This window comes from Dermacentor andersoni, chromosome 10 (assembly GCF_023375885.2).
Source record: "Dermacentor andersoni chromosome 10, qqDerAnde1_hic_scaffold, whole genome shotgun sequence".
NCBI lineage: Eukaryota > Metazoa > Arthropoda > Arachnida > Ixodida > Ixodidae > Dermacentor > Dermacentor andersoni.
This window is the reverse complement of record NC_092823.1, coordinates 55,386,773-55,407,380: the sequence shown is the minus strand read 5'-3', so window position 1 is coordinate 55,407,380 and position 20,608 is coordinate 55,386,773. Positions and strand designations below refer to the sequence as shown.

Sequence of the window (20,608 nt, the reverse complement as noted above, 5' to 3'; positions counted from 1 at the left end):
GGCGCGGTAGGATGTCACAGCTCCTCTTCTTTTCCTTATCTTTATTTTTAGTCCAGAGAAGCGGAAAGAGCGCACTTTTAACTGAGAACGCGCAGAAGACGAGTCCTTCGCGCGTGGGCGCTTGCCTTCGCGTTTAAACCCGGAGTGCCGACACTCGAGCGAAGTGGAACGCGTGCGCGTTCCGCTGAACCGCCAGCGTCTCCGACGGGTGTGTGTGTGTGTTTGGGGGGGAGGGGGGGGGGGGGGACTGTCGCAATCGGGTAAGACGTACCGCAGCTGCGCCAGGCACTGCGCCGTGCCGGAAGACCCGCGGGCCCGCGAGAGGGTGCACGAATTGCGAAATGCAAGTCGCAGTAAGATTTCGGGAGTGAAACGGGCACTCTCGTTAGCCACGCAGGGAGCCGCGGAAAAGAATGCAAGGCGTGGGAGAACCGAATCGTTTGGATGGCTGCGCGCTTAGACGAGTCGCCGCCCCTACGAAGCCAACAGCCCTGAAACCTAACGAAGCATATGGAAAAATTGAAGTTCGTTTTCCGTGCGTGTGCACTGTCTTAAGGATACAAAGGTTGCTACTACGAACACGTGACCGCATACTGCTCACTAGCCGACGCCTTACGGCTGCGCTGCCTTTGACTTTAGCAAAGCAAAGCCACTGAGAAGTCGCGAGAACCTGTACACCGTTCTGTAATAGAACGACGATGACTGGTTACGTGAGCAGGAATGGACACAGCCGACCCACGACAATCTCTCCTCTGGAAAACGCCGGACACACGACTTCGTTCTTCAGACGAAGACACGGCGCCACGCTGTTGTCAGACAAATAAAGCGAAAGGTTGGCAGAATATAAATTGGCTTGGCCAACCGCCTCGCCGACGGTGTAGAGGGTCGACACTCAGCACGTCGCAATTTCGCGAAAAACGGACACGTAGGAAGTTGCAAACTTCACACAGTAGTTGCACGGTGGAAAATTTGCCTAGCTGTGATACAGGCAAGAATTAAGGCTTACTTCTCCTCGTCATGCATTCTCATTCATAAATGGTATTGTTGCGAACATTACAGCAAAATCGACATTTTCTTTTTACTTCAAATTTATGCACAAAAGATAGACGTTTCTTATTGTTACTAAAACTTTTTTTTTTAATACAACCAATTCATCTCTTACTATATGTCTCTTGTGGTAGGTAGGTTCATGACCTGCCTCCTTTCGGGCATTTCTTAAAGAAAAACGAAATGCGTGCTCGTAGCGGGATCTAATTAACCAGGGTCGAGTCGAGTCGAATCAGTCGAGCTGGCCCAACCCGACACGACGGCGTTTACGTGCATCTTGCCGAGCTGTTTGGGCGACTTGGCCTTTGCAGGTGACGGAATTAGACTCGACGCTTTCTCGGCCCGACTCGCTGGCGCTTACGGACGTCCGCACGCCAAATTTCACCCTAAAGGCTTTATTTCATCCTAGACGCCAGCGCTCGTTTCTCCCCTGGCGGAACGATTTCACCTCCAACGGGTGTAGGTTTCCGCCGCCGCTTCCCTTCACGGTCGCGCCCGCATTGAGTTCGCGCTGCGCGCGAAACGTCTCTTGCTTGCGACGGCGCCTCTTGGGATGACCGGAAATTATTATTGTGTTGTTAACTGTCACGACAGTAATGTAAACACGAAAGGGTTGATGCCACCAGTGAAATTCTGCCGATTCACAAGAAAATGGTAGGAAAAAGCAGACGACAGACATGGATCACTGCGGTGCGCCGAACGAAGTAAACAACTGGCAAACGAAGCCAGCTCGTTCATTGATCACTCGTGAGTGTATGACGCTTTTTATATGTAACCCACATGAATTTCATGATTACTTCGTATAAATAATCCTTTTATTCGCATTAAAACTTTCAGTTGTTCGGCCAGCGCTTTTCCTGTCTTCTTTCTCGTGTTTCGTCAGTGTATGCGCTGCCCAAGAATGGAAACCACTTCTGTTGCATGCGCTAGCAGTGGCCGAAGTTCACGCGTGCCGAGAAATTGAATATGTGCACGATGCATTGAACACGAGCGGAGTTCATTCCTGCATCACTACTGCACCGATCGATCGAGTTACTGGACGATACACGCCCGCGTCTTGGTCGCGCTGGCATTGCTGAAGCAGAAATGATTACTGATACTTTCAATTTCCGTCTCTTGAGCACAGTTAAAAAATGGCCAAGCTATTTACATTGCTGCCTCTGTTCTATATTGCAGGAAACGCACTAGTTAAAGTTGTGTGCGCATGTCGTACTTCTGCTATGCGGCGACTTATGTTTATTTCCGCACACTGTCGATGGAAGTCCGTTGTCGCCCTCAGAGACAACGCGGATTTGTAGCAAACATATTGTGGGAAACAGCAAAAATGACTTTAGCTAACACGCATCGTATATGCCGACGATTTTTCCAGCGGTACATACGATGTCGTTTCCAATTACCTGCTCAGCGTCACTTACATGGCTAAGCAGACGCTGGCCTTTCGCCGCATTGCAGCCATAAAAATAATCGTCAAGCGTGCCGATCTTCTTAAAGGCAAATAGAAGCGTGTATGTCGGCCTTCGAATAAAACGTCCACGCACGTACACGTAGGCACGCACCGCGCGCGGTACGAAACGTGCCCAAACACGCCCAGTGCAAGAGGCAATCAAGGCGGCGGGAACGAGAGATGAGAGAGGCGTTACCACCCGCTAGTTGAATTTCGCCCCGCATGCGGCGCTCTCAACGCCGCCGCAGCAGCGCCGCTCGCGGTGCCGTTCTTGTCTATGCCGGCCCGCGACAACCGGCTTACAGCGCCATGAAGCCGACTCGGGTTCCTGTAAACAGTCGCTTTTCACCAGCCATATACTCTATCACTCGCGGAAGCGAGAACGGGTATCGACGACAGAAACCGCCAATGTTGGACGATGGGTGAAGTCGCCGCTCAGGTTCCACACGAAAATGGGATCTACACGAAACGAGGTCGCAGTCTCCCCTCGGGCGACCGGCGTGTGGCATCCTTCCACACCCACGCCTATTCAACCTGGTAATGACAGGGTGAACGAAGGCCATTCACGTACCATCAGCATAAACTGAAACGCCGGCACAAAGAAATCGATGAGAAGCCAGAACGCCCTGCTGCGCGTAATTACGTGAGCGCGTGATGCGCAGCAGCTCCGTAGCGCGGTTTAATAAGCCTGCCATGGTTCCAAACGCATACGCGCGTTTCGGAGCCAGCAATAGACCGCGGTCACAAATGGCACGCGGACGCGGGAAACGCAACACGTGATATGCCGAGGTCGCTCTCGACTTGTTCGACGGTTGAACTTACGCTGAAAGTGCAAACCGTGGGCGGGCGGTCGTGGATCGACCGGCTTACACGTAGCAACCGTTCACTATACAGCAGTCGAAAAAAGTCTTTCGGCGGAATCTGCGCACCCACATACGGCGCGACGAGCGACAATCAACTGCCGTCGACGCACGGACCTTAACGTATACCCCCCTTCGCTGTTCTTTCGCCCTCTCGGCTCGTTGTCCTCTTTCGCAGGAAGATTGCGCGATACCGAACAATTGCTGCGGCTCGATTTTTCGTCGAACGTGTCCTTTCAGCAACGTCGCGGGCTTGCCTTCTCCGGCATTACGAAACGAAGCGAACTGACAGAGGGGCACTCCCGTGGAGCCAGATGAAGAACGCCCGGGCTATATAGTGCGCGCACAGGCACCGCAGTCAGTGGGTTGGGTGCCCTCTCCGCCATTGCGAGACTCGATACCGTCGCATCGCAAGCGCCTGCAGTTCTCCGCGCAGTCGCGGTTCATTCGGCGAACGGTTGCGCCGTTCGCGCTAACCTTAGACCCAAGTCTACGAAAAAGCGTATAACGGATAAATAAATATGAGGAGAATGAGGAGCGACCTGTGTTTACCTAGCCGCGCAAACAGAGCTCGCTGAACCCATTGATCGGCCGGCTGGTTACGTGGTTCTTCCCGGCCCTCTCCCCACCTCCCCTTCTCCCCATCTCACTCACTTTCTTCTTCACTCACTTTCTTCTCTTCGGAATGCTCGGGCGCGTAAGAGAGCACCGCGTAGTGTCGCGATCAACTACGGTGTAGGAGCAAGGAACAACGAAACAGGCAATTTTCCGCACCGCGAGGAGTTCGAACGAAAGCACGTTCTAGCGCCGCTCGTGGTGCTGATTGCAAAAAAAGAAAGGAAAGAAAAAGTCAATTAATCACGCCTAGCTTTAATTCCGCCCCTTCGATCCAGCACCGCGCATGACTTGCAAAATCCCGCCACCATGACCGAACTTCACCCCACACTTGGTACCAAGTTGTTTAACGACCACCAGAAACTCTGCCAAAGCGCCAGTTCGGTATATTAGTCTTTATTGCAAGAAAATGGCGCTCAGCAAGGCAAGAAACACCCGAATCACAGCGACAGCGGGAAGCAGGGTCGTCAGTCCTCGGTTATACCGGGTGTTTCCACGAAGACATTGCACAATTTCTAAAAAAAAAAAAAAACTAATTGCCTGCGGCAAATAGCACACATTACTTGCATGAGAAATTGAAATGCGTAATCGACTAATTAACAAAATTTCGCGTAGAAACATTCTAAATCACTACCTTATGGCGCAAATTGCAATTTATGAATTCCAGCCAATAAGACTTCAAGCATATCCACTGTACAAGAATTGTGTGGATGACACCATTTTCGAGATATGCGCGATCAAAGTTGCGGTAAAAATGCACTGTCGTTCCACTTTCTTAGCAAAACTTCGTTTTACGCATTGAAGCACAAAAGTAACTCAACCGCCTGTGGATTTCTTCGCAACGTTTTGGAATTATAATATGTCGAAACTTCTGGCATCCAGAGAACCTACCCTTGTAAACTACGATATGTGCCATGAGAAGTTAAAAACCTAATTAGCGATATTTTGTTAATTAGTCGATTACGCATTTTATTTTCTCGTGCCTGTCCGCGTCTTCGAGCAGACCAGCACAAACACTAGAATTGTGCTATGTGCCAGAGAGCGATTTGTAAAAAAGAAAAAAAGAATCTGAAGCCTTCGCAGAAACACCTGTCCTACCCGCACTCGAGACCGCTCCTCTGAGAACACCCCACCGCGACTCAAGAAAAGTAGACGGTAGCGCCGCCTCCCGACAGAAGTGGTCACCGCGCTTCATCGCGCACGCGACAGCAATTCTTGAGCACGGCCGGTCTCGAGGGATCTCAAGACACGGCCGGTCTCGAGAGACCGGCCGTGTCTTGAGATGCGTAGCGCCTTCTTCAGCCGATAGGCGGCGCAGTGCTCAACTCGGCAGAGCGGAGGAACAGCTTCGCGTAGAGGGTCGTTTGCGAATACGGGGCCAATCCGACAGGTCAATTGCGTTCGCAGTTGACACGTGTCTCGTCGCACATTCCGACAGAAACCTGCCGGTGCTCGCGTACATCGGGAAGCAGCATTCGCGACGCGCGCGTAAATCCGATCGTATAAGCCTCCATCGCTACAGAATAGGCGGCCATATTAGCTGGTCTCGCGCAGAGCGGACAGTGAGCGGACAGGTCTTGCGCAGAGCGGACAGTGAGCGGACAGGTCTTGTGCCGAGCGGACAGTCACTGGTAAAGGTCATTGACGCGGCAATACACGACACGTTTTCACGAGGCGCATGCTGGCGTACTTCTGTCTCGCACGAACGAAGCCCGCACCCGCATCGTCATCCCCATTTCCTCGCGTGTAAGCTTTTTTTTCTTTTTTTTCGGCAATCGAAATTAGCAATTCAGACACGCGCATTTCGCGCGCTGGGCAGTTCCGCGGAGACTGCGGTATTCGAATGGCTCCTTATCTCTGCAGAACAAATGCGGGCTGCATATGGAAAAAGAAGTCGATATGCAAATGGAAATAACCACAACACACACAAAGAGGGCGCCTTACGAGGAAGCGAAAGGAGCGCTAAAAAACGACAGTAGTGGCAGTTCCGGAGCGAATTATTTATTCATTAAATTAACTATAATAAAGAGAAAGGCAGAAACTTCGTAACGTATACGGCAAGACGCGCGGGCGCTCGGGTGGATCAGAAATTAGCTTTCACGCGGGAGAGCGAGCCAGGCCGAAGCCAGAATACCGAAATAAAGGAAGGCGAATGGCCGAATCGAAGACAAAAGCACACAGTGTACACCAGACAGAGTGAGAGAGAAGGATAGAAAGGAAGCATCCGCACGCCGGAAAAGCAGCGGAAGCAGCGCATCGAAGCGAAAGCAGACAAGGGCCGAGCCGTGTACATCGGCGATAACGCGTTTCAACTTATAGCAGGGACAACATCATTTCCCTAATGAAAAGCCATTTGCATAGCAAAGCAGCGCCCGCGCCACCACGCGCTTGTGCCGCTTTTTCTCGTTCCAGCTTTTCTATTAATCTTTTTTTTACCTCTTATATCCCTGAAATAGAGCCCGGTCACGCATGGCGATGCGCGGCCAGGTCAAAGACAAACGCCGAAAATCGCCGATATATCCCATCAACGCCATCCACGGGTATCCTTGTATACATGTACCAGTGGTAGGAGAGAGCGCCTGCCGCGCCCTCCCCTACCCCCTCCCAACACATCCTTATCCTTTTTTTTCCCTCTTTTTCCGCGACTCATTCGCTCCCCTTCGTGGAAGCACTGCCCCTGTTTCTTATTACCACTTCTATCAAAGGCAATCTACCGCCTGCATAATAATAGCGCCAGGATAAAAGAAAGTCCAACAACATTTACACACACGATGTCCGAAGCCTGCTGTGTAAGTTTCACGAGTAACGAAACACAAAAAAAAGAAAGGTGTTCAGCTGTTTGGAAATAGACGGCGGGGGGAAGGGGGCAAAACACTTCGCTACAAGTAGCTTTTCGAACCAGGCAACATGGTGACAACGCCATTTCGCTATGTTTGCATCGGTTCGCGGCGAGCAGCGGCCCGATTCCACGATTCGAACAGGTCTTCACCGCGTCACCGTTAGGACAATGTCGACTGAACACGAGGAGAGCGATGGTCAACGAACGATCGAGCCTGTCTTCTGTTCCAATACAGACACTCAGTGCAGCGAGACAACACGCTAAGGCGAACGCTTTTTTTACGTGTCCTTTTGCATACACAGTAGCACGTAGAGAGCCGTTTCATACATCATACGTGTCCTCTATGTGCCTTCCACAATCTTGTCTGCTGGCCTCCGTTCAAGCGTCACCAGTTCTGCTAGACTGTTACAACGCGGAGAGCTGAAATATTGTCCTTTCCCGTTTTGAAAGTGAACTAATTACTACTAATGCCACCACTACTAATACTACTATTACTACGAAGTTCCTCGTTCCTGATTGGCAGGGAGAACGCGTTTCCTTCCGCCGCACTAAATCTGTGACGTGAACTGCCGGAAAATGCGTGAGACTGTTACCGAGCTTTTTTCGTCGTAAGCACACTGCGAAGTTCCCTCAAGGTTGCCCCGCCTCCACGCAGCCGGCTCTCGTTACTGATTGGCTGTCACCGAGCCCTCGGTTTCCTTACATTGCAAGGAAACTGTGAGGGGGAGTACAGAACTTTAACAATATGAACTTTCTCCTATAGTCTTCTACATCTATTTCTCCGTAAGACCAGCTAATGTAGTCTGTTTGCTCCTATGCAGTAACTTACAAAACCTCAAAACCACTTAGGGCACATATATATATATTTTTTTTTCAGATTGCGTACCCTAAAAATCAATCACTCATTTCCTCGCATACATCCCGGCGAGTCCGCAGAACCACCTCAATTATTCACAAGAGAATAAAACAAGCACCACTTTTTTTTTTTTTTCCTTTGTCGCTGCTCTTCCGACCAACAGAGGAAAAACTCTTCCTGACGCCTCTTTCGACGCGCAGTCGCTAAATGGAGCGAGGTAATCTGTCCTCATTAACACAGTCGACCAACTCCGACGCTCGACCCACGCTTCTTTTATCTCTCTCTCTCTCTGCCGGCAGAGAACATCTCCAGCAGGCCACTTAAACGCTACCGTACACTTGCGAGACAGCCGGTACTGTGCGCCTATCACGCCCACTTGGGGCAGCGCGGGTGAGTTGGAAGAACAGAGAAAACAGGGATAGGAAAGGCAGGGAGGTCAACCAGAACAGCATCCGGTTTGCTACCCTAGACTGGGGGTGGGGGAAATGGGAATAGAAAGAGGAAGATGGCGTATCACAGTGTGCCGGTGGAGGAGCGCCAGTCACGAAATATACCAAGTACAACCGCGTTCCTAAATTTCGCTTGCCATTCCGCCTTTTAACCACTCAACCCGCAATATCGCGAGCGATACTCAGCATGGGGAAGGGGGGGGGGAGAGGAGGCGTCGAGGGGTTATGCGAAGTTGTGCCAATGTTACCAACGACGAGTCGCACTCGTCCAGCCCGATGTCGCGCTGCTCCCACCGCCAAAGACGAGTTACGGCCGGCATTGATGGAAAGCTGCCTTCAAGCACCCCTTTATTTATTTATTTCTAATGTCTACCCAGACACCGATCGAGCAATACATTATCTGAATCAGAATGGCATAGAAAATATCGTGACCAGAAAAAGAAACATGGGCAATTTGGTATGTGCCTCGGCTGTTAACTTTTTGAGTGAAATGGTTCATCCTCCTCGGGTAACTGTTCAACTATACTCGAAAGAGTTATACGCGATCGCGGTGATGCACAGCGGGATGCCGGAAAAACCTCTCCCGGTACACAGCAGCGCCGGTGGCGACATCTAGTGACGCCGCGTTCAACCGTTGCGCGCGGGAAACTTGGTTCCTTGAATGACTCGTACTTCCCTTTGCTTTAATTGGCGCGTAGCGTAATACAACTTTTTTTTATGCAGAAAGCTGGTCTACGTTAGAAGTGCGCCGTAAGCGGCATTATCGCCCAATCTGATGAATTTCCTAGACGCCATCCCATAATGACGCGCGCTGTTTATGTTTTTTTTTTCCAAGATGTTGGCATGTGCACTCTCGTTCTTGTTTTATCCATTCGCTCCGTTTGTTCGTGTTGTCGCTGACCTTCACCCGTGTCAAGCGGCTTTGGTACAATTTTGTGACTGCGCAGTTAGTACAGCTTGCTTTCAAAGACTTGTTCAAATAAACTTTTAGTTTGGAGTAAGCGCATGCGGTGAACATCCTTGGCGTTTGTCACGCTGCCCCTATTTCACCATGGATACGCACAAAACTCGCCCAAATGCCAACTTCGCTACAGATGATAAACAAACCTGGAGAAATCTCAGGCAACGCGGAACCATAAGTTTTCAGTTTGGCAGGTCGAGTTATCGGGGAGATCTATCGATGCCGTGCCCTCAAGTGTTCAAACCGCAGAAAAGCTAAAGAAAAATCTGCAATGGCAACACGAAAACGTCAAGCTAAGCAATCATTTCCGATGTGCAATTGTAAGCTCGTTTACAATGCAAAATGTGCTTGCCGGGCGAGTTCGTACACCATCACTAAAAGGAAATTGGGAGCGATTTCAGCCTATGTTCATAATTCGTAGAATTTATGTAAACACTGATACATTTGTGTATTGAATCTATTACGCATTTCGCTTCCAGATTATAATTTTTGTACATCGCAAATACGGATTTGTGCGTTGCTGTTTTTTTTCTGTCAGGAGTGCGCCGCTAGCAAAGTACTGACTTTTGTAAGCCAGACTTTCGCACTTTCAAGTGTTCTCGGCCAATAAATGTATTATTATTATTATTATTATTATTATTATTATTATTATTATTATTATTATTATTATTATAGCGAACAGAATCCCACTTCTCCCAGCCGTCACCGTCGAATGTAACAGTGCTTTTTTTTATTTTTTTGCTCTTTCCGAGTTTGTTCCGCGCCAACTTGTCGGGGTGATAACGGCAGCCCCACGACATGCGGCGGGTGGCCGTCCAGCCCCGCAGAGACGCCTGTTATCGTCCGCGGCCCTGCCCGGCGACCGCAGCACAAAGATTAGATACGGCGGGCGGCGATAAACAACCGCCGCTCGCAGCTCCTTCGGAGCCGGTCGCTCCGTGCGGCTTGCCCAGCAGACAAGTACAACATTTTCCGGCGCTAATGAGTTTCAGCCAGTCCGTAATGGTATTTCCATTTCAGGGATAGCCCAACAAAGGAGACATGGGAAACAGAAGTAGCGCTGGTGGCGACATCTCGGGACGTTCTGCTCAACTAAGCGAGCTATAACGTGACCTCCGAGATTGCGCGCGCGCGCAATCTCGGAGTCCATGGCTGTAGATGCTCCTGCGCTTACATGTTCTGCACCGCGTACGAATAACGGACGAAGGATGCGCCGTACTACACGCACATAAGAACATCTCTATTCAACTAACCTGTACGCATGTATGTGTTTATGAAGTACACGTTTATGGGCTCCAGCTCTGTATTAATGATTACAAAAATGATCACACTTGAACGCTCTCGATATCACAGTGTTTTAGAACATCGTTGCCGTTGTACCGCTACCACTTTCACCAAACCGCGCATGCGCTGTCAATGGCCAACGATACCGGTTACAGTGGAACGCTGGAATACCCTATTGTGATGGACCTCTGATCTACTAATGCTGCCTACCAACACATTACAAGTTACGACAGTGCACCTCACGACCTTACGAACTACTGGCTCTTTATTGCTAAAGATGCACCATCCCGTATAAGCGTCTCCACCACTGCCAGTAATCTAGTAGCAGAACAGCAGAGCTGCCGTAGCCAGACGTAGCGCAAAAGTCGTGTGATTATAAACGCAGTGATTTATTTTTTCTCGTTTCTGGCATGCCTGTCGCAAAACCTCGCGAAAGCGCCTGTCGGCCAGTTAAACGTCACGTGACTCCGCCGACAACGATCAGCTAAAGAGCAGGCGCACGGCGTGATGCACCCACGCGCAGCGCAACACGATTCAAATTAGGTCGGCACAGATCACACAGTCGAGAATAATTCGTCGTCCCTCGTCATAGATGTTCCACAACGCCAACCTCGGTAAGAGAACCGTGTATGGTCGACATCACAGTTAATACCAACAAGAACAATCACGACGTGCACAGCAAGGGTCCTGTAATAGAACTGTTACTTTGGCTAGTTGATCGAAACGCACGTGCTGTTAAGACACAGCCGCCTAGTTCGCGGCACTTGAGATCTTTATTTCAGCGCAGTTTTCGCGGTACTACTCTACTTGTGTGGTTTGCGCTGCCGTTCAAATTACGCACGCGAAGGGCGGAACGTTGCACGCAGTCGTCCATCTACAAGCGCAGGAAATCGACACCGTTCGCGACTGACGCAAACACGCGCCATTTTCTCTTACGTTCGCGATAAGTTAGGAAGCTGATGTCGATAGGCTTAGTACAGCGTGTTCCAGACAGCACAGAAACAGCCAGTACATGCGTTGTTGGCTTATATGAAACGCCAGGGTCCGCGCAAACACACACCGCCACACAACTTTGGTACGGAAGACACGAATAATACGTGAGACAATAAAAAATATGGCACGGACAAGCTGAAGAAAAAAACAAGGCAACGAAAGAAAGCTTGGGGAGGGGACGCCCACTCACCTCGGACAAATACGTTCCACGATCGCTTCTATTTTGGCAATCTCCTTATCGGTCATGCCTTCGCACAGTCACACCCCGCACAAAGAACGGCCACAGGACAGGCAGCGACGACGAGGTATATTTGTTTGAGGCGGGCAACGAGAGTTGGAACACAGGACAACAAAAGGAGGACGGGTGTTACAGCGTCACAGCAGCAGCAGCAGTAGAAGTAGCAGTCACAAAGGAAGCAGCAGCAGCCGCCGCAAACTTGGGTCGGTGGTCCGTTCGGGTTAACTGGACAGCGTCTTCGGAAGTATTCCTGGGTTTCCACGACAGTCCACATTCACGACGCACACGCTATGCGGTGAAAGCGTCGCTCGAGGAAAATCTCGGCGTGAAAGGCGCGAGGGTGGCTCCGACGACGACGTGGCCCAGCAGTTTCGCCCCGAGTCCGAGGAAAGAATGCGCCACCACGTGTTCGCAATTCCCTTCCGGCAGCCACGACACAGCGAGGGTGGGAAGAGGCGACGATCCGAACAGCGACGATCAGGTGGAACACACCGTAACAGTCATGAGTTGCGACATTAACGTGACAGACGTTCACCACACACAGAGTAACAGTAGCCAGTGCAGCGTGATTCGCAATATGAATAGAAGAAAGAAAAATAGAACAATACGTAACGACAAACGACCAGTCGTAGAAAACGCAGGACACACCACGAGCCTAGAGAGAGGACAATAGTGGGGGCGTAAGGCCTAGAAAAGCCGCCCACCGATCGGGCCGTCGAACGCGATTGATAATCAGCTCCGGTCGCGAGGCGACTGCGCACGGAGTTAACTCGTGATCGCTTGAGACAAAAGAACCGAAGATAAGGTACACAGCAGGCGGCGGCAGTGGACGCGGTTGGAGAGGAGGGAAATGGGGGGGGAGGAGAAGGGGCGGGGGCGATATCCGAGCGTTGAACAAAGCGTGGCCCCTCGGAACACACGACGGCGACCCCCGAAAACTCAGAACACGGCTCCTTCCGCTGTTCACATTCACCACGTGCACGATGCAGAATCGCAAGGCGGGGCCGGGCAGAAAGAACGACGCGGTGTCCACGTGATTCCAGACAGGCCTATGGCGTTCGCGCACACCACACACGCTTCTTGACGGATGGCGAGAGAGAAACAAACAAACAAAAAAAAAAACAGTCGTCGACACCAGAACGAAGCGAGTTTGGCGTTGCAAACACGGTGCGCGCTCGTTGGGCTGCGTTAACGCGTCGCGCGCAGACTGACCGCGTCGGCGAGGCTAGGCCCAGGAACGCGGAGGCAAGCGGCCGACAAACGCGGCTGATAAGACAAGCGCGAGGGGGGGTGGGGGGGGCGAGAGTGGGGGAGGGAGTCTCGCGGCCACGCGCAATCGCGAGGCTGGCCCTCGGGACGAGAGCAGGCCTGGAACTCAAGTGCGAGCCGTTATCGGAGAGAGAGAGAGAAGGGGCAGAGCAAACGGAAAGAAGTAATAAAAAAAAGACGCAGAGACCGAAGCCCAGCGCGCGCGATAAGGCCGAGCACTTGTTGCCAGATTCGCGCGGCCGCGACCCCCGGCGAGAGTCCAAAAGGGCACCCTCGCGTCTCGAGCTCAAAACGCTCCCAACCGGCGGCCCGGCAAGGCCTCTCGACGTTCCACGTGGCCGACTTGAACCAGCAGCGCGGGTGAATGCCAAAGACCCGGCGCGATTACCTCTGTGGCTAGGTGTTCGCGAGTAGTTCGGCTACCGACCACGGCGGCCGCATTCGGCTGAACGCAATACACGCTCGTGTATCTATAGACTTCCGGCGAATTCGGCAAGTCGCACCGGGGACGCCCCAACGCCCCGTTTCATACAATCATCGTCGCCCCAGGGCGCCCCGCGGTGCTCGCTGGTGCGATTTGCCGAATTCGCCACTAGACACATGGTGGGGAACTAACAGCTGGGCGAGCTGGTGAGGGTTCATTTCTTCGAAACGGCGCCACGTAGAAGGACACTGACCCGTGTGTGTAGCACCGTTTCGAAGTAACTTGTAGAAGAATACTTTCAAGAACAGGTCGCATTGTTAACCATAACCCTTGATCTGTGCGTTCCTGCGCTCCACACTGTTCGGCACTTGTTGCCACCTTGTCCGCGTACGTTTTCGGGGAATGGGTGCGGCGCGTTTAGCGAGTGTGGTGTGAAACGTTTCGCGTACTCACGTTTCAGCGTCATACGTCATGTGACACGAGCGGCCACATTTTGTACCGTAACTTAGCAAATGGCGAATGCCGCGAGACCTCATCACTCCAGGCTGAAACAACACCACCTAGGCTTGTTAAAGAGAGCCATCCACTTGAACATAGTTGGGGCGCCTTCTTCTTATTATTATTATTATTGTTTTTATAAAGCGAAGCTTTCTTTGCCTCTTCCATCGACTTTCCCACTGCTGCTGTGGGCTGCTGCTGTCGCCCACACCGCGTCGGGAGGTGGTTCAGTGCATGTATATAGATGACAGGCGCGAGTAAGAGAGAAAAGGCGACAGGAGAAACTCGTTTTCACCCCACCACGTCGAATGTGCACAATGCTCTCTGGAGCTGTCTGGCCGTCGCCACATTAGCCGCTTGACAGCTGTAATTATCCTCAGAAGCATTGCAGAAACTGCAGCGCTACCCTTTCTACTGCAAGAGTAGAGGGGACGCAGATAGAACTGTAGAGAGGAGAAGGAGATGGAGAAGAGGCAGTTCCAATGTAAGAGAGGGGGGAGGTGACGTGAGAAGGCAAGGAAACCCCACCAATAACGACAGCGGTTGCGGGGAAACAGGATAAGCTTAAGTTCAAGATATGATACAGTACGTTGCTGCTATTTCTGAAAAGTAAACGCCATGCAAATATGTCAAGCGGGCAACTTACGCAGGGCGTGCAGAAGCAGAGCCGCATTAATTAAAGCGCACCGCAGGGTCCAGGAGACACCACGGAAGCGGTCGGCCGTCAAATCAACACTTCAGTGGCCGTCGCGTTCGCTTTGCGGCTATGGCATTGCTAGAGGTCGTGGATTTGATCCTAATCGCGGCCACCGCATTTCGACGGGGCCGAAGTAGAAAACGCACGTGCACTTAGATTTTGGGACAGTTGAAAGAACATCAAGGTGTCAAAACGAATTCGGAGTCAGCCACTACGGCTTCGCTCATAATCCGAGTGTGGTTTTGAAACGTGCAGCTCCATGATCCAATTGAAGTTTAATAGTTCTGCCACAATGCCATGCGCCATGTGAGGAAATGACAACGCTCAACCCTCTCAGAAGTAATAAAATATGGCGCACAACGCCTCAAACAAGCACCTCTCCCTGTGTGCTCTGTGTACTACGCAGACAAACAGCAGTGGTGCACGCAAGGTAACGTTTAACATCAACTCACCACTCTCGTGTTAGCCTAAACGTTGAAGAAATTAAGCTTTAGCCATTGTAATGTTTTGAGTCGGGCATGAAATAGATGGTAGCTGGCCCATGCCGTCATCCAACTCATTCACGTTGAGGACGTTGTTGAAGTGAGAGACTTGTTCTCATCGAGAACAAGAAATATGGGTTTATTTACAGTATCCACATAGGGACGTTGCAGTTCATCAGTCTAGCATGACTGCGAGAGAAATCACACTGAGGAACCGCGCAACAGCTCCTTAAATACACTCTGTCCTCCCTACATCCCTGGGTGAGGGAAAACGTTCCACCAGAGTCATCGTAGTCGAGCCGCCTTTGAGCGGGAGGGCTTACACACACACTTAATTACATACAATATTAATTGCACCGAGCTCTGTTAATTCGGCATGCAGCCGTAGCTTAACGTAGACTGACTTCTGGCACGAGCGGCTAGACTCAGTACTAGAATTAAACTTTCCGTGCAGGGGGATTCTTCTGTATATGTCCACCTAGTGAACATGTCCATTTCGTCTGCTGCTGAAGTGCTGATTGGCTGGGGCCGCCTGCCTTCTTCTGACGCGTAGCCCAGTTCAGTCAATCGGAACTTCAGCAGCGGACGAAATGGACATGTCCACTAGGTGGACACTTAAAGGAAACCCGCCAAGAGTGTTTGGTGCATCAGTACCAAACATGGGTGAGCTGCAGTTTCTGCCAATTAGTTGACCGAAACGGGGAAGAAACCTTCCCGTGAGCGCAGGCGTTGTCAATCCGGGAAAGAGGAAGCAATATTACGTAGGCTTTCGGCTGTTAAAAAGTGCAACTAAAAACCATAACGCAACGTGATTCATAATTTCAAAACAAATTTTATCCCCCGCCCCGATTAATATTCTTCTTACAAGCCGTATGCCAAGTCATCGACAACGCAACCAGAGATGTCAGGGCTACCCCGGGTTTACATCTGGAGAAGGCTTTTGACATTGTGGCTCACGTTCACATTCTGAATCCCATATCGGAGCTCAATCTATGTGCAGCCTTTCATAGCTATATAAGCTCCTTTCTCAAGGGGAGGCAGGCGACACTCAAGATTGGTGATCTCAAGACAGAGGCATTCGAGCTCGGACCTAGGGCACGGTGTAAGAGTAGGATAGGTGAGCGAACGGAAAGGGAGAGGTACCGCTCCGCGCCGGGAGGATAGTGCAGTAGTTAGCCGGCAGTTCAAGAGAGGGCGCACCAAACTGTGGCCCGCTAGGGAGCTTCAGTGCGCACGTGTGCCCTTCGTATTGCCCGCGTAGCGGCTGTTACGCGCCTCTTCCCGTCCGGATGTCGCCTTTGTGTGGGTCGTGTTTGTTGCTGATCCACTGATGACATGGGGAAGTGCTTCGTGCCGTTTTGTAAGACAGGCTACAAGTCTTGTGCGGAAAAGTTATCACTTTTCAAGCCACCGAATGACGACGCCAGGTTGGAGGCATGTAGAAGAGCAATCCCGCGCAAAGATCGCGTGCTGCAGCGGACGGACCGTGTGTGTGAGAAACATTTTGCTCCTCATTTTATTCTAAAAACGTGGTCCTCTGAAATAGATGGTCACGTTCTGATGTCAGGGAATAGAAGAGCCGGCCTAACAAAGGACGCTGTGCCTTCAATTTTCGAAGGAGCACCGAGTTACCTTACCAAGAAGATCAATAGTCCTAGAAAAAGAGTGAAGCGGATAGAGAAACCTGCAGCAACTTCTGTGCGTCCCCCGAATTACACCAGCATATCTGAGGGTTCATCACATGGTGGGGAAGCGTGCAAGACCGCAGCCACAAGCCACGAAGAGGAAAACAGCGATGGCATTGAAGCTTTAAACCACTCTTCATTCGAGTACTTATTCGACTTCGCAGCGAACATGTGCTTACCAAGGTCATCGTGGGCAGTACATCGGATCGATGAAGAGGGGATCAAAGGCGTTCTGGTCATTGATGCTCGCATAGTGTACAGTGACGGAAGCTGCTGTATATTTAATAACAAGTCTTTGCACGTAAACTCAGACATGGCGGTCCAAGCCTACATTTTCGACAGGCCAGTCGACTGCACAGCAATAGGAATCAGCCCGTCTGTCTCAACAACATCTGAACTTGAGAGCATGGTAAGAACTTTTGACAATGCGAACGTTTGCTGCGGCGGACCAAGTTTAAAAAGCTTTTCGTCTGTGCTGCCAGAATGTGCTTATGTGGACAACGAAAAAAAGTGGAGACAACAAATGCCCGTTATTATCACCTGCAGGTGGCATATGTCGGCCATGCAGTGGCCTCCACAAAACACTGCAATTGCATGCTGATCGCCAAATGGCAAGGGCAAAACAAAAGGTACCGCTTCAACGGATCAGGCTTTCTGCTGTGAGGAAAGGTGTACCGTCAGCCCAACTTGAAAGAATCAACGCATTGCGCCATGCAAAAGCCACTGTACTGCGGTCTCGAGCACGACTTTTAGCACGAAACAAATTACTTATGAATCAGCTGAAAAACTGCCAGCAAGAATTCGCAAAAGTGAAAGAGGAAGGGCTCGCAGAGAAGCTAGAAAGTGTTGATTTACCTGCAGCACAGTTGCTTCTTGTAAAGGAGTGCATTGCTGCAGCTAAATGCACGACGAAGCAGAACAGAAGGTACACTGACGACTGGCTGCTGCTGTGCCTTTTGCTAAACATCCGAAGCCCTGCGGCATACTCTTTTCTGCGCAGCAATGCCATATTACCTCTGCCATGCGTTTCCACTATCAGGAAGTACATCAGCCTAGTGGGGCTGAAGTGTGGTTTCGACGAAGCGTTTTTTAAGGCCCTTAAAATGAAAGTTGCCCCGAAACCAGCATTTCAACGAAGAGGGATCCTCATTCTTGACGAGATTCAAGTTAGAAAGGAGATCACGGTGAACTCACGAACACTGACATATGCCGGGCTTGTTGACTTTGGTGAGAATAACAGCCAAAGCAATGAGCCGGCTGATCACGGGCTCGTTTTCGCCTTCGCACCGTTCGGAGAAAAATACTTGCAGCCAGTGGCTGTGTTTGCCTCCAAGGGACCTACGAAAGGGACGCTCCTAGCACAGCTACTGCTTCAATGCATTGTACACTTAGAAGAAGCGGGCCTTTTAGTTGATGGTGTTGTTTGTGATGGCGCCTCTACTAATAGAGCAATGTGGAGACAGCTTGGAATCAGCGGTGCTCTGGGGCATGTTGTAAATGCCTTTGAGCACCCACTGGATACATCACGAAAGGTGCATGCGTTCGCAGACGCACCTCATCTCTTCAAGTGCATACGCAATCATCTGTATGACAAAAAAGTGTTGAAGAAAGGCGGAAAGTTCATTAAATGGTCTTGCTACGACGCCCTGTTTGTAGCAGACACCAAAAACGCAACTGAGCTGAGAGTATGCCCAAAATTGACGTACAACCATGTCAATCCTTCTAACATGCTTAAAATGAGAGTGAAATTGGCAACCCAAATTTTCAGCAATTCCGTAGCAAAAGGAATTTTGTTTTACGAACGTAGAGGAGCACTTCGGCTGGTTAATGTCGAACCGACCGTTGAGTTCACAATCTTTATGAACAACTTATTTGATGCCCTGAACCGGCGGTTTCCAGGAGAAGGTCTGACTATAGACTGCAATGATTTTAAAGTTCTTGAGAGAGCCTCTGATTGGCTTGACGAATGGGAGGAAGAAGTTACAAAAGGAGAAATTCCTCAAGATCTCTTCCTAAGCCGGTCAACTGCGGAAGGATTAAGGGTGACGCTCAAATCTGCTCGTGAGCTGTCAATCTTCCTGTTGAAAAAGTGCGATTTCAGGTATGTCCTGACCGGAAAAATGAATCAGGACCCGTTGGAATGTTTTTTTGGTGTTATTCGACAAGCGGGTGGCCAAAACGAACATCCAACTTTCCCAACGTTCTTGCAACTGTACCGTATGCTGTCGCTTTACTCCCTCCTGAAGCCACCGCGGTTTGGTAACTGTTCAGCTTCCGAGAAAGAACAGTACGGCGTTGTGACCTTGGCTGACTTAAAGAACGCATATAACAGCTCGGCATCGAAGGAACTGAACAAGCTGGACCAGCTGAAAGAGCGGCTCGACGGCCTAATCGACGAAGGGAGCTGGGAGTGCGATGAAGTGTTTGAGTATGATAATAACGATGCAAGTGTTGTTGAGTGTATAATTTATTATGTTACAGGGTTTGTATCCAGGAAAATTTTCAATCAGACCTCCTGCACTACGTGCAAGAAAGCACTGGAGGGTCAGAAAGGCTCGTCAAAGGTGCCCGAAGCTGAGCTTGTTAATTGCAAAACAAGGGGCAGACTCATGCACCCTAACATGCACCTCTATCGGCTTTTCATGGAAGCTGAAGAACATTTCTCTAAATACGCAAATCTGGGAGATGCCTACGACAAAACAATTGATGCTGTACTAGAGAAGTTCACTTTCACTTTCCCTTGTACTATCCACAGGGAGGACATTCTCGCCAAGCTACTCCATTATTATATAAGCCTTCGTATGCGTCAATACTGCCGTCAGTTGAAACGCAAGCACGTTGAAAAAGGCTAGGACTTGCGTAAAATGTCCAAACTTGTGTGACCACAAGGAGCCGAGCTGAGTGTACTGTTTGTTATTTTGATTGTATGCACAACAGTCGAATTTAGGTGTTCCGTGTGTAATAGTTTTGCAGTGACTAATTTTTGCTTCATGTGTGAAATAAACACACAAGTTTCTACCTGGGTTGTAAATTTTTCTGAGCTACGGAAAACACCCACTATCATCCTCACAGAAATCGCATGCAGTTCTCGCGTAACAGAACTAAGGCATGCGTTCAGCCGCTTTCACACACAGATATTCATTTATTTCCCCATCGGAGGGCCGTAGCCGCTGGATTCTCAAACGCGACTGGTAACTTGATGCGCCCTTCATCTCATTCTTTAGTGAGAAGTAAACGCTGTCTATGTTATAACTGAGAAAAATTGCAAACTATGTAATACTGGCTTGCTTGGTTCCCGCTCCACCAAAGCTTCTTCGTAGCGTTATCTGTCGTCTTGCGCGAGCGTCGATAAAGGGGCTTTACGCTCGGCCTGATCTGCGGACAACTTTTTCAGAGTTAACGATGATTCACAGTATAACAAACGCCTAAAAAATCAGCTGATGACCGCAAGTTTCCCCGGAGCTGCATACGGAGACGCTGTGCTAGAGCCACGAACGGCGCCGCTACGGGCACAAGTTGGAAGCGCCATCTGTCGAGCGAGAAGGAAGCACAACAGTATAGTCCGAGGGCTGGCGGCGGCGTTCGCTCACCTAAGCTGTCTTTCACCGTGACCTAGGGGCACGCCGCAAGGGGCGGTGGTGTCTCCACTCCTCTTCAACATAACAATGAGCGGTGTCTCGCAAAAGCTCTCTGCCATTGGTGGGGTCAGTCACACGCTTTATGCAGATGACATGACCATCTGGTGCACCAAAGGAAGCGAAGGGGAGGTTGAAACAGGCCTCCAGACGGGAATAGATGAGGTCGAGTCATATCTGGAAAACAGGGGACTGAGATGCTCGCCTAGTAAATCCGAGCTACTCTTTTACAGGCCAAGCAGAAAGGGCCCCAAGCCCGAGGGTTGGAAGTCGCTCTCGGACGTTGATATCAATTTAGTTACACGTGATGGAGGCCTCATTCCCAGAGTAGA

General features: G+C 50.5%; 1 protein-coding gene across 4 annotated transcripts in view; it reads right to left on the bottom strand.

Moving 5' to 3' along the window:
* Positions 1–20,608, bottom strand: part of LOC126543780 (CUGBP Elav-like family member 1-A) — a 575,682-nt gene that overhangs the window by 489,044 nt on the left and 66,030 nt on the right. The window contains exon 1 of one of the 4 annotated variants that reach the window (XM_055062364.2): positions 11,539–12,788. The exons of 2 other annotated variants lie outside the window; for them this stretch is intronic. In XM_055062364.2, the coding sequence (XP_054918339.1) occupies positions 11,539–11,594 (56 nt within the window). In that variant the 5' untranslated portion in view covers positions 11,595–12,788. Of the gene's footprint in view, positions 1–11,538; positions 12,789–20,608 lie in introns of those variants that run through there. One more of the 4 variants, XM_072284870.1, reaches the window with a different exon arrangement.